Here is a 14,309-nt window from a genome sequence, read left to right on the forward strand (position 1 = left end):
ATATCATTTGAGTGCTTCAAATGATTTAGACTTGATTCATATTGTAAATAATAGTTTATTGTGTTTGTTCAGTTTTAGTTTCAATTTTATTTATTACCAGTTTATTACCAGTACCATTAATTTAAGTGCTTCATTTTAGGTTGTTTGCAAGGCAACATTTCACATTTTAGTTTAAGTTTTTCGTTTACGATTTATATTTTATTTCAGATTTATTTCAATTAACAGGAGTAGTTTTAGTTAATAATAATATTTTGTCCCTTAACTATCAAATCGAGCCCCTTTTTTATCCATAGATCTAATCTGAGAATGAACCACTCAAAAAACGAGACAATGGGTTGTTATTATTCCTTTATTAATCCCAATCACTTCCAATGGCACCGATTCCTGCAGCTGTAGTTCTTAACGCAGGCAGCAGGTGTCGCCGTTTCTTCTCACCGAACAATAAGCAGCATGAGGCCAACCTACCGCCTTTATCACTGTATATTTACAACAGTGCTCGCCTGCTCACGTTCAGCTGCGCCCACCGAGAGGACAGAACGAACAGAAACAATACTGCTCCCTGCTAAAAAAACTGGATATCTCACTACGGTAAGTGAGGCGGACTTTTATGTTTAAATCCATTTCTTTTTAAATTCCGTAAACGAGATAACATCCAGTTATTTCCAGGAGGTAAAATCTCATGTCAGGGATGTGAGCCTGGGATCAACAGCAGTCCGCTGCTGGATATAGAGGCGAAGAAAGGACCCTTATCAGCCACTTACTCATGCTAACTGACCTGCTAACTGTAGCCGGGGGATTGTCACATTCACTGTTAATTAGCTACATTACGGGTTTATAGGTTTGGTATACTCTGGTGGTCTGTGTCTAACAGTTTTAGCCAGTGTCCAGCTAATTTAAAGCCTTAGCGGCTGATCCTGAGCGTTAGCGTTTGGCTTTCGTGCCGCAGATGATTGACGAGTCTCTGGCTGCTCCGGCTGACTGACTGGGCAAATACATACGTAATATAATGTACATACGTTTCTTCTCTTTAATGTGACTCTGGCCTGGCTTTTATCAGTCTGGGCTTTAATGCGTCAAGGATACATTTTAGCAAACCACAGGCTTGTACGTTGTAGCAGAATCCTTCATTATATTGTAACATAGTAAGTGCGAAAGAGGACAGTGCTGAGAGCCAACCTCACTCTCCTTTCATGTCAGAGGTCAAGTGCACGTCAAGTCCATCTGTTTATGAACAACAGTATTGCATTTTGTGCTATAAAGGGACTGATGCTGATGCAAATGAAAATGAGAATTATCAATGTACTGAGCAGTCTGACGCCTTTACTGCTTAAATTAGTGAATTTGATTACTCACTTATATTCATTAGGATAATGCATTATTAATTATTATTAGCATTTTTTTTGCGTTTATACTACTCAAATTATGAGTAGTATTAGAACTAGTAGAGTAGGTAGTATCAAGTTTCATTAAGCATTTGTTGCATAAAGCCTTTAAAGAATTGCCTTAATTGCCTTTCTGTATTATAAGGAAGAATATAGCCCCCTCCTTTTTAATTAAACTTGTGTGGATGATGAAGTCTCCCATTGCTGGGAAAATAAGAATGTTAGAGCCCCGTGGCTTTCATAGCATCTCACTAATGCCTTATACCCGGTTTGTATCACATCCTTATAGTGAAATAATGATACAGTATCTTCATTACTCTGAAAGGTTTTGCTGTTCTGGTAAATATTGTCATGCCACATTATGGGTACAGAAGTTTGTTTCTTGTGTGAAGGCCAGTCAATGAATTCTACATAAATATGGCTTTACTATTTCAATACTCAGAATTCGTACTCTGCATTTAACCCATCCAAAGTGCACACACACAGCAGTGAACACAAACAAACCATGAACACACACCGGGAGCAGTGGGCAACCATATATGCTGCGGTCCCCGGGGAGCAATTGGGTGCTTTGCTCAAGTAAGTCGTGGTATTGCCAGCGCGAGATTCGAACCCACAACCCTAGGGTTAGGAGTCAAACTCTCTAACAACTAGGTCATGACTTTCCCACTCAAAACCATTGTGTATTGAAAGGCAGGATGTTCATTTACAGTTCAGTAGGAAATTATGACTTGACTGGCGTCTAAAAGATTCAAAATGTGCAAAGAAACATGAAAGATGATACAAGTATTTTTCTTTTTCCAGGGATCCATAATTAATCCACTCTGGATGTACAGAAACCTCTCTGTATGGAAAAATCCCTTGCTTGTGAAAACACTGGTGCTTCTGTAGTGGAACGTAGACTACATTTGGGGACAGTATGTTTAACTTGATGAAAAAAGACAAGGAGAAGGATGGCGTTAGGAAGGAGAAAAAAGACAAGAGAGACCGGAGGGAACGGATGTCAGCGGCTGAGCTCCGAAGCCTTGATGAGATGAGCATGAGACGGGGTTTCTTCAACCTCAACCGGAGCTCCAAACGGGACTCCAAGAACAAGCTGGAGATCTCGAACCCGATCCCCATTAAAGTGGCCAGCAGCACTGAGCTCAACCTTACTGACATTGAGTCGGACGGCCTCAGTAACCGCAGCAGCATGGTCCTGGATGCAGATCAGCTCAGCGCGGCCAGTTCCAGCGATGATCTGAAGGGCGATTATGGCCAAGATGGACACCGGAGCTCTGTCAAGGAGCGGGCGGCCAGATTCGGCTCCCTTGCCATGCAGAACTCACAAATGGGTTCCATCATGAAGCGCTTCTCCTTTTCTCAGAGGAGTAAAGATGAAAGTCCATCCGAAGGTTCCACTCCTTCTGGGCAGAACTCGGCTGCCCCGTCTCCACAGGTTGAAACCAAGATCTTTGACCCCCAACGTACGCCAAGTCTTCAGCATCATCAGCAACAGCCTTCTACTGGGAAAAATGAGCAGGTTCCTGAAATTGTGAATAAGACGTTTCCTGCGGACCTGCGCTTGCCTGCTGTAGTGCCACCGCAGACGCCCGAAGTTCGGGAGTTGGTTCTCCAGAGGCGGAACACTGGAGATTTTGGGTTCTCCTTGAGGCGCACCACCATGTTGGACCGTGGCACTGATGGAGGGGTATATCGCAGAGTGGTCCACTTTGCGGAACCAGGTGCTGGCACCAAGGACCTGGGTCTTGGGTTGGTCCCCGGAGACCGGCTGGTGGAGATCAACGGGCGAAATGTGGAGAACAAGAACAGGGATGAGATCGTGGAGATGATTCGGCAGTCAGGCGACACGGTTCGGTTGAAAGTTCAGCCCATCCTGGAGCTAAGCGAGCTGAGCCGATGCTGGCTGAGGAACACCGAAGGGCTGCGGCGGGAAGCATTTGACGTAAGTCCACACTTTCTCTCTCTTCTCTCGTTCATGATCACAGACTTTCCAGGCAACTCCCCACAAGCCTGCCCAGCTCTTACACATGTGGAGCCAACTGGCTCTTCTCGAGAGTACACGCAAATCATTCAAGATGAACATGTTCTTGTGCAACAGGAAGCAGATTCCTTTCCAAGACGAACATGTGTCACAATGTGTCTAACATAATCTTTTCTTCCTCCTGCTTTCCACAAGTGATGACTTTAATGACAGGCTTTTCGTGTTTTTCTTCGCAGTTTGTTGTGCAACACTTGGACACAGTATGACAGTAAATTCAGATTTTCCTAGTGCAATTTTGACATGGAACAGCACACAATTCACAGTTTAGTTTTGGTATGTAACAATAAATTGCACTTTGCTGTTGATGCTACACAGGCACATTTTTTTGTGTGAGATGAATGGGCGGCACAGCTCTTTCGTTTTTCCTTGACAGAGGGAAACCATTGAAGCTTATCTGTCGTGTTATGCGCTGCTTCCTTGTTAGATAACAGATAAGAAAGGCACTTTGGCGTAAATGATTTTTTTTTCTTTAGGATGGGTGGAGGTTGTGTCTTTATTAACTGGTGTGTTTGCCATTACTTGGATGGATCCAATCTGGCATGCTGTCGTGCTGTTGATGCTGAGACAACTCACAAAGCTTCCTCCTACAGTAACCACTGATGGCATTATGTAACTCCACTTATTGTATTCCTAGCATTTAACAATGTTGTCTACATTCAATTAACATACTCTTTTGCTGAGTAACATGCAGTTGGGAGACCTCGATAATTTGTTAAAAGGTATCGTGAAGCTGTCTGTGAAACATGAGAGCACACCACAGAGAAGTGTGACACGCAAGTGAGCTTTGAAACTGAATCAGAGTGCTTGTGAATCATTAGATGTGTGTGTGCGGGGAAAAAAGGTGTTGGCCGTTTGATAATTATTCCCTTCAGTGTGCTGTTTGCTGACAGTTATGAATTTAAATGATCCCTTTGCAGCTACTGTATATTTCTTCAGGGGGTTCACAGTCCTTTAAGGGTTCATGGCAGATAAATGTAAGAATTTAATAACATTTAAATGATTAAACAATGATTGAATAAAATAACTTTAAATAAAAATTAAATCATTAAATTACTAAAATGTGACATTTATATTTAATAAATGCGTAGTGTTATAATTTTAGGAAGTATGTAATGTAAATAGTATAGGTGGTACTAGCCATTTTCTGACATGAAACTCGTTTTACAGTAAACAGATCTTCTATTTACACAGCTAACGGCTTTCCTTTTGTCCATATTGCTGCCATTTGTTTGTTAACACCAAAATGCTGTTAGCACTGTGTGATGTTTTTGTGTCTGTCCAATTTGGCGACATTTCTTTCTACACCGCACATAATCACAGTATTCAATGTACAACTAAACTGTGTTGAGTAATTGCGTCAGCTCCTTCAGAAACTCTGACAGTAGACTTATGTCAGAGCATTCTAACACATACATGCTCAAACATCTGTTCTAATGGGTTTAATCACAGAAGTCAGTCACAGTTAAATCAAATCACAGAAAAGTAGCATTTGTCTATGGATTTATTCATTTGAGAAAAATGAGGAATCGCTAGCCTTGATGGTTACTAAAATGTTGACCAAACGATCCTTTCGGTTGAGAAATAAAGAGTGTTAAAAGGAATCTGTTGAAGCAGCCCCTGGTCTCTTTGTAGTCAGTCATGGAAGAGCAGCTGTACTTCTGCAGGCCGAACTGACCAGCACTTGCACAACTTTATCATCATCTTCATCATTACCGCATTTGCATGATAGAAAGTGAGTTGAATAGCCTAGAGTAAAGAAAGACCTGCTTCTCAGGTTCAGCATTAGTGTTCATGATAAATCTGAACTCAAGCACCAAAGTCAGGCTAATGGTACTATACTGCTTTAATGGGCTTAGAAAAATAAAGTGACCATCAGCTCTGCCTGTTTATGGAACCACATGTTTGTGTAGGGCTTCCTAATGGATTTTCCTACGGAATAGTCTTAACTCTCATTGATAGCCAGATTTGTGACAGCATCATAAATGAAGCACTTTCCAGGAAACCCAAGATTTGTTTAGCATAAAGTTTTAAGTGATTCTTGTCCATTTGGTATCAGACAGTCTCATAACAATTGGAACCTGCCGATTCATTGTGTGCTTCCTCAAACTAGTCTCTGGCTAGCACCTCTATCTCATACCTGAGTGGGTCTGCTGTGCTGTTTTGGGTTTCACCAACAAACAAGAGGGACTTGCTTTGTGGCATAGTTCTTAGTCTGTCTCCCCTGCTGTAGTCATTCTGGTTCGTTACATGGCCTCGGGTCAGAGAGAGTATTCTGTGCAGATCACCCTTACTCTCGCCCCACCGTCAGTCGCTCTCTCGTCTTTTGGCAAGCTGTGCTACAGGGATTGTCTGGAACATCTAATACGTCCTCTGAGAGCATTCATTTTTAGATGCTTTTGTTGTGGAGCTGTTTTAAAATAAGTACTGGCAGAATGTACTCTAGTGCGTGGAAGTCATTGTTTATTGAAGTGAATGTTGACAGCAGTGATTGTTTATTAAAATGTAATATTTCCTCTAGAATAGACCAATATATCGACCAGTCAGGTTATTCAGGTTGATATCTGGACATTTTAATCAGTTTGACTTGGCTGAAGTGTTCTTCTCTTTACTTTATCTCATCCAGATTCTACTGAAACTTATCAATGGATTGTATTTCTGTTTGTTGAAATTTGTATCATTTTTTTATTTGTCTTTTAATTTTATTGATGTTGAAAGGGTTGGTTTCGACCAAAAATGAAAATTGTCATCATTTAGTCAACCCTTAAGACTTTTGTTCTTCTTTGAATTGCAAGTCAATATATTTGAATGAATCTTTAGAGATTTCTGTCTCTTGCACCAAAACTTTGTTTGATGCTTCAAAAAGTTCATAGAGAGATTTTTAAAGTAATCCAGATGAATCGAGTGGTTGAATCCAAGTCTTTTGAGAGATACGATCTCGTTATGGACTGGACTTTTAATAGAGGCATAGAAATAAAAAAAATATCTCCATTAACCCTTTAATAACTTTAAACGGTCTTGTGCTATTTTTTAATTGTATTATGCATAAAACATTATATTGGCTACCCTAACTTTACTTTTATTGACACCAGCAAGTGAGAAATCCATATTGGTCAACCAATAATTTACATTTCGCTTTTTTTTTTTACTTCAAACAAAACAACGCTCTACTATATACAAAGGTGGCACAATGCTGCCTCACTTTAATTTTGTGATTGGTTAAGTTGTCATTTTTGGAAATGCATATCAGCCCTATTTGTCAGACAGCAATTGCCATCAACGTTTAGGCAACAATTATGGAGTAAACTTGTAATTGGAAGCTCGAAAAAAAAAAAAAAAAAACACTAATGTATGGGTGTCTTGAGACCTGTGAACTTTTTGAATGCGCATCCCCATTATAAAAGTGAGTTTGGAACAGAATATTTGACGGAGGATGTGGAAGTGAAGCTCTGGACCTTTGTTCTGGTGTGGATGTGATCTCAGGTCGTTGTGTTTTGTAGCACGTGTCTGTGGAGGATCTGTGTTTGTCTGTGTGATGTCTGAAGGGCTGCACTGATTTGTGGGCCTCACTAAGCAGCGGGAGTCATTCTTGGCCCTATTGTCTCAGAAAACAAATAGCAACAGCTTTATCATCAATCCAAATAAAGACGAGTCGTAAAACAATCATGTCCCAATGCAAGCAAAAGCCATGCGGATGGAGTTACATGACAGGCACAGCTGGGCTCCGCTGCTTCATTGAGAGAACTTCTGGATTGACCTTTTACTTTCGACATCTTTATGGCTCAATGTTGCTGTTTTTGAGTCTTGACAATGGACAATATTTCAGGGCAAGGTACTGCTTTGATAGTAAACATTGAAGATGATGTGGATTGTTACATAAACTAGATCTTTACTGAAGAAAAAAATAATAATTATCGCTAGGGTGTTTGGTTGGTTGCTAGGTGATTGTTGACCCAATATTTTTGATTTCCTTTTGTAATTGAGTTTGGCAAAGAATGCAACTAGGAACTTCCCTTTCATTGCAGGAATGTCTTTGGAGTGGCTGAAGAATGGTATGTTATTCCCGCTGTTCCTTATTCCTTAGAAGAAAACAGCTAACATACAGGAAGTCCTCTATTCTTCTAGGCACTGATCAGTGTAGTCAGGATGTCCTGAGATGGCTGTGAGGAAGCCAGAATATAGACAGTCAAGACTTTCTTTGCTGGGAGATGAAAACAGACGCTTTTTACCAGTTTGCTTCAGAAAAGACAAAACTAGGCCTGGAAGCACATTTCTTTCTGGTTATTGAGTCCATGATATCGAAAGTCCAACACTTACTATGTGTCTTAGTCAGCTCCCTAGTGGAGTAGTCATTGCTCTAGGGGTGTGCCATATCACACCATCCACAATAATACATTTTGAAATATTAATAGATGCAATTCAGTTGTTAAGTGATGACGTAAAAAGTGCTGTTTCCGGGTCCAAGCCTCAACTCGCTTCACTTGAGAATACTACCACAGCAGTCGTTTATGAGCAATGTTTATTCATATTAAACATTTAAGCATAACATTTTCAAACTTATGGTGCACACTAAAGTCTCCATGCTCACAGCATCCCAAACACAAATCATTTTTATATTTATTTATATTTTCATTGTCGAACCATCTGGGATTTCGGTATGGAGTTAATGGTTAAATTGGATGTATTATCTCTTAAAGTGACCGCGCCTAATTTACTAGCTGCTGTCAGTGTCCTTGATGTTAATCCAAGAAATGAAATGGGAGAAAACCACTCGTCGAAGTCGAACACACAGCTGCTGCTGCCACCTTATGACAATAGATTTACACAAATTAGGTAGTGTCCGTCATCGATGACAATAGCACATTGGAAAAGGATTGAAAATGTCCCTAATTTTGTTTGCAGCTGGTTTTGCAATGTTTCAGTCAGTTTTTATATATCGTCATGAGTAAAGTTACATTTCTGTAAAGTTGCTTTGCAATGATTTGTATTGTTAATAGTGCTATACAAATAAACTTGAATTGATTGAAAAGTATCGTTATCGCAAATATTCGTGAAATATCGTAATGTAATTTTGAGGCTATATCACCCACCACACCGGTTCACTTCCTATCCTATCTTCCTTTCTTATTTAGAAATCAGTGCAGTTAAATTCAGTTGACAGCATTTGTGGCATAATATTGATCAAAAAAGAAAGAAAGAAACCAATAAATAAATGTTGCTCATTTTATATAAAAAAAAGTAACAATCTGATTTACAGTGAGGAAGTTACAATGAAAGTGAATGGCAATTTGTAAATGTTAAAATATTCACAATTTCAATAGAATAATAGGCACAAGAAATAAACAAAATGAATGTTAACCAGTGTTTTTTTAGTTTATATTATTACTGTTATACTTAGTATAAACTAAGTATTTATTTTATATTTTGTATTGCCTTTTTAGTTTAATAAGTTCAGTTTATTCAAATTTTATTTTAAATGTTAGTAATTTTATTATGTGGCTATAGGATGAAGATTTTCGTTTAATATTTATGTTTGATTTTATTTCAAAAACTGAAAACAATTTTGAATAGTTATAGTTTCAATTAACAATAACAACACAGATGTTAACATGATTTTAGTCTGGCAAAATTGCTTACCTGTTCTGTGTAACTTTAAATACAATTTTACAATTTCATGACAGTGGAAGAAACCCTAAAGCAACTTTAAAAAATAATTCAATCTGCTTTACAACTTTAAATAAATAAATAAATTACATTGTAGGATTCATATTTCTGCTTTTTGAATCATCTAAACCTTTACTTCCATTGCAAGTGCCTCGCAGAAAAATAATATTTTGAGGTAATCAGCATTTTGCTACAAATTGTTGTTTGAGCATATCATGCAATGAACCTAATGCATTTATTTTCATTGTGTCTTTGAGGTAGATAGTCTTCCATTAGTACAGGTTTTTCAGCATCTTCAGCGCTGAAGGCTGTTGCTGACTCTGCCGCAGTGAAATGACTGTGGAGGCATCATTATGGGTGGCAGTTCATTACTGCTGACTGACCTCCAGCAAGGATGCACTCCACAACACTGTGTGCAGAAGAGTTACAGCTGTGCACCAGATGTCCACACACACACACACACACACACACACACACACACACACACACACACACACACACACACACACACACACACACACACACACACACACACACACACACACACACACACACACACACACACACACACACATTGATGCAAGCATTCTGACACCCAGCCTCAATGTGCCATCATGCTGTTTTACAGGCACTGTAGAAGCATGACTTTGCAGTTAACAAACCTCAAAGATCCATCATTAACAGTACACCGTGGAGGCTGCATCAAGACCACAAAAATGCTTTCCTTAGCATACAAGTCTCTCATGAGAGTCTTTCTTGCACAAACTTTTAAAAAAGTTGCAATTTGCTAATCACAGTTTTGCTCATCATAATTAATAAACAATCCTAAATGTCAGTTTTGCAGCATTGTTCCATAATCACTGGCTGCAAAGCCTAGAACATCGTGATTCTAGTTTCGATAGACAGGGCCACAATGGCTCCATCTCTGCCACAGGACTGGCCCACAGCACCCCAGGGACATTCTACACCACACTGCTGTTCTTCTCTTCTTCTCCACTTAGAGGAGACTTAAGCGGAAGAGATGTCAGTGACAAGTGAATGATTGTTTTCTACCTAAAACTGTTCTCTAAATGATTATGGCACTTTTGCAGGCTGGATTTCAGTGCTGTAACTACCCACAATCCATTTTAACCAGGCTCTCCTCTGCTGCTGTAGACTCTTGTGATGGGGTTAGTCAAAATTCTGATTTGAAGAACCCGTTTTCCTGTTTGTTCCATCTATTGTTCATTCTACTGTTCTATAGACATTGTACTGCACTATCTGTGTTGTTCTACAGTTCTATTTATTGATGGCTCTATCATTCTATTGCTTGTGCTAGCATTCAGCATTTTGTCTGTCTTTGCGTGAACATTTGGGCGGCGTTATGCAAATCTTCCCACATCGTAACTAGACACGTGGGGCCATGTTAGAACAATCTGTTTTAGGAGGGCGCGGTTGACTCTTGACTTTCATAAAGAATACCTCATTGGATTTGAGACTTTAGTCTTTTCAACTTTACATACCTTTTTATGCACCAAGAGCTTGTAACACTCCAAAGAGAAAGGAAATTGAAATCACATCATATGACCCCTTTGAATATTTCAATCCTGCTTGCTGCTTCCATTCAAAATCATATCAGTTTGAATTGGAATTTAAAAGGCATGCATTCAGTTCAAAATGACCCCTAATTTTGGCAAACACCTCTGCGTCACTTAAGAAAGTGCTACAAATGGACACCTTAACAGTAGAATGATTTGATTTTGGAGTGTGTGTTTGAATGGAGTCATCTGCGATTAAGTTAATGGATTAAGTGTGTCCATTAAGTGAGTTTGGCTACTTTTTCCCTTTGTAATTTGGTAACAAACATTTTAACTTGAAAAGTTGCTCTTCATTTGAAATGCTCCCACTCTCTTCCCTCTATGACCTCCTTCTCTTTGTTTCTCATTCTCTCTCACTGCCTGTGGGTTTGGGTACTTCTGTTGCCTTGGCATTGCTTCTGAGAGGTCTGGGAGCACTTTACCAAGCTAGGTTTTTCAAGTGTACGTAAAATAACAACCACAGAAATCCTAGAGGCTGAAAATCTTCAACTCTTACTGGCCCCTAACCAAAGATTATAGTTACCACTCCATGGATAATATTACTTTTCTATTGTGTGAACTCCATTCTGTTTTTTAATCTACAAGATTTAAAGGTTCTTTTTGTGATTTTTTGGGGGGAAATATTTATGTTTGATGTAGTACACTATAGGGCTGTAGCAATCGAATATTTTAGTAATCGAGTATTCTACCAAAAATTCCATCGATTAATCGAGTAATCGGATAAAATGTGTTTTTGCTTAATTAAAGTGCAATATTAATTATGCAAGAGAAAATAAGACTCCTGGGTCTCTTAAAATAAACAACTAAGTTTCCTTTTTTAGAAAAAAAATATTTTTATATTTTAAATGCATAGAATGCAATGCATACATCAAAAATAACATTTGTTATTAAAACATTAAACATTAAAACACATACAACATTAATTTAATTTATCTTTTAATTATTAAAAATGAAGCAACCTTAACTTTTTAGTAAACAAAGGGGATTTACTATAAAAAATAAAACATGGAAGAAATGTTGTGTGATTAAACCTTAAAAAAAATTATTTATTTTTTTTAGTAGTAGGCTATGTACATTATGTTGAACAATAGTCTTTAACCGGACTTTTATTTTGACGGGTTGACGTACCTTTACGTACAGTTCTGTGTATCTGATGTGATATTATTTTTACTCAAATCAAACGGTCAAATGCTCATGAAGTGACTGTCGGAGCAGTTCTGGAGATGTTGTTCATGTGTTCACGTCCTTATTTAGTGAGAGGAAAGACGCTGAATTCACCGGAGCGCCACGCGCGCTTCAGTGTTTTTAATGAATGAAGACGCTCTTCTGCTCCATTCATTAACACAGACATGCAGAACATGCAGGATTCATATTTAAATAGACTGTTCCGGCTTAATATTTACAGAGATTAGTCCATAACGTGATTTGATGTAAGTGCAATGACCTATTTTTTATTAATTCATTCAAAATTTGGCAAATTCCGTGCCATTCCGCATTAAACTGTAAATTCCGTTTTTATGACTGGATTCTGCGATTTCCTCCGCATTTTCTGCATCGCGGAAATCATAGGACCCTAGTTGTGGAATGCCAGCTCGATCTTGCAGTGGACACACACCACGACGTTCTCTTTACGTTTGCCCGCGCCCTCAAATCAAAACACTGCTGTCTCCTTGCAGTATGCGACTTCAGACGCAGCACTTGTGTCTCCTTACGCTTTGTGGGTGACGTAAACGCGTTGTGTCACATTAAAACAATCATTGCGAAAGAACCTGACGTGAGATTAAAAAAAATTCAAAGAGGCTTCGAGGCAGAGGAATTTGCCTCGATCATTTTTTGTAATCGATTTACTCGAGTTACTCGAGGAATCGTTTCAGCCCTAGTACACTACTTAAAGAGAACAAACCATTAGGACTTAATGTATGTGCCCTGGTTTCTGTTTTTTAATTGATGTGCTGTGGGGGGAAAGAAAATCAATCACTGTCATTACTAGTTCCCATGAAGACTTCGGCCTCACTGCGGATGCACTCAGTGTTGAAGGTTCTACTAAAACAATAAGCCATGAGAGAGGCTTTTTTAAAATACTAATCACAATTGGTTTTTCTGCAAGAACAGTGTCTACAATTTCCAAGAAATTTGGTGAAAACAGCATGTAGCCACAGGTGCATACTATAACATGTATTGCCTATTTTTTTGGCTTTGAATGTGTCCACACAATATCAGATTTTAGAGACATAACCAACCTTTTTTTTCCCTGCTGATATTGAGAGGCATTATTGAGACCCCTCTGTAGATCTTGGCCCTTGCAGTATTATTTTACTCCTTCAGACCATGAGCTCTGTTCAGGAAGCTATCCTGATTTGAGATAAAATGAGAGCCAATCAATCTTTTCAACATTTCTGATCTGAAGTTAAAGATTTGTTTTCTTTGGACCTCAGCAGCATTTTATGTCCTCCTCTCCGAAACCACAGTTAATGCATATTTTTTTTTACAGCATTTATTAAGCAGCATTACATGTACTAGCATACTTTAACAATAAACATTATTATATGTATTAATTAAAGCACAAAAAGTATTCTTGTATCTTCATGAAGTTAATATTGAGCCAATGATGTCACATGGACTATTTTAACAATGTCCTTACTTCCTTTCTGGGCCTTGAACATTTCAGTCGTGTTGCTGTCTATTCAGGGTCAAAAAGTTCTCGGATTTAATCAAAAATATCTTAATTTGAGGACTTGCGCATTTAGAACGACACGGAGGTGAATAATTATTGACAGAATTTTTATTTTGGGTGAACTATCATTTTAACCTAGATTAATATGAGCTATAAACAATTGCTATTCATTGCTGTTTCATGATACCTATCGTGCCAACTGAAAACAAAAAAATGCAGTTTCATTTATAAAGCTAAGCTATAAACCGGGTTATAATAAATGGGTTGAAAACTGGAGCTGAACTGCAACATTTAACAAAGTCTTTAGAATTGGATATCCCAAAACTATGTATGTTTAAGAGAAACGTGTTTACATTAATTGCACTCAATTGTAAAGCTATGTGTATAATACAGCATGGCAGAAAAGGACAATGTAGTATTTTGTGACACTACAGTTAGTTACTCCCCAACAGTAATCCTGTTCTGATTTGACTGCTGAACTTTAGGGCAGAGTGTCATGTGTCATAATGCTGGGTGTGCCAGCCAGGAGTGTGATATGAGGGAAGTAATTGAGCGTGTTCAGGAAGCCCTAGCACAGGAACTGGGATACAGAGATCGTTTTTACGTACTGTGACTGTCATGCCATTTGCTTTAAACTGATTTAAAGGGCCATTCTTCCTATGTGAATAAGATGACGTGCTACAGTAGTCCTTCCCCATTGTTTCACAAAGGCTTTTCTCTGTATTATTTAGGGGTGTGACGGTTAGTATATAACCGTGAGACCGGCGGTTATAGTTGAACACCGTCATTAGAACTCTATAACCGCCAAAACCGTGTCATTAAAATATTTTGTACAAATTAAAAAAAAAAATATTTTCATTTTTTAGATAGGATCATAAGATGCGCAATATATCGGGAGACATGGTTTTTACCACTTAATGAAGTTTTGTTAATCGTCAGACATGATATTTACCACTTCATTAAATTTTGCT

The 14,309-nt window shown here is 38.5% G+C and overlaps 1 protein-coding gene across 10 annotated transcripts in view; it reads left to right on the forward strand.

Moving 5' to 3' along the window:
• The first annotated feature begins 474 nt into the window (after window positions 1-474).
• The window catches only part of LOC113058463 (unconventional myosin-XVIIIa-like), an 89,662-nt gene continuing 75,827 nt past the window's right edge, over window positions 475-14,309 (forward strand). For 9 of the 10 annotated variants that reach the window (XM_026226389.1, XM_026226398.1, XM_026226393.1 and 6 more), the window contains exons 1-2: window positions 475-588; window positions 2,187-3,327. In XM_026226389.1, the coding sequence (XP_026082174.1) occupies window positions 2,302-3,327 (1,026 nt within the window). In that variant the 5' untranslated portion in view covers window positions 475-588; window positions 2,187-2,301. Of the gene's footprint in view, window positions 589-2,186; window positions 3,328-14,309 lie in introns of those variants that run through there. The other variant, XM_026226395.1, reaches the window with a different exon arrangement.

This window comes from Carassius auratus, chromosome 40, assembly GCF_003368295.1.
Source record: "Carassius auratus strain Wakin chromosome 40, ASM336829v1, whole genome shotgun sequence".
NCBI lineage: Eukaryota > Metazoa > Chordata > Actinopteri > Cypriniformes > Cyprinidae > Carassius > Carassius auratus.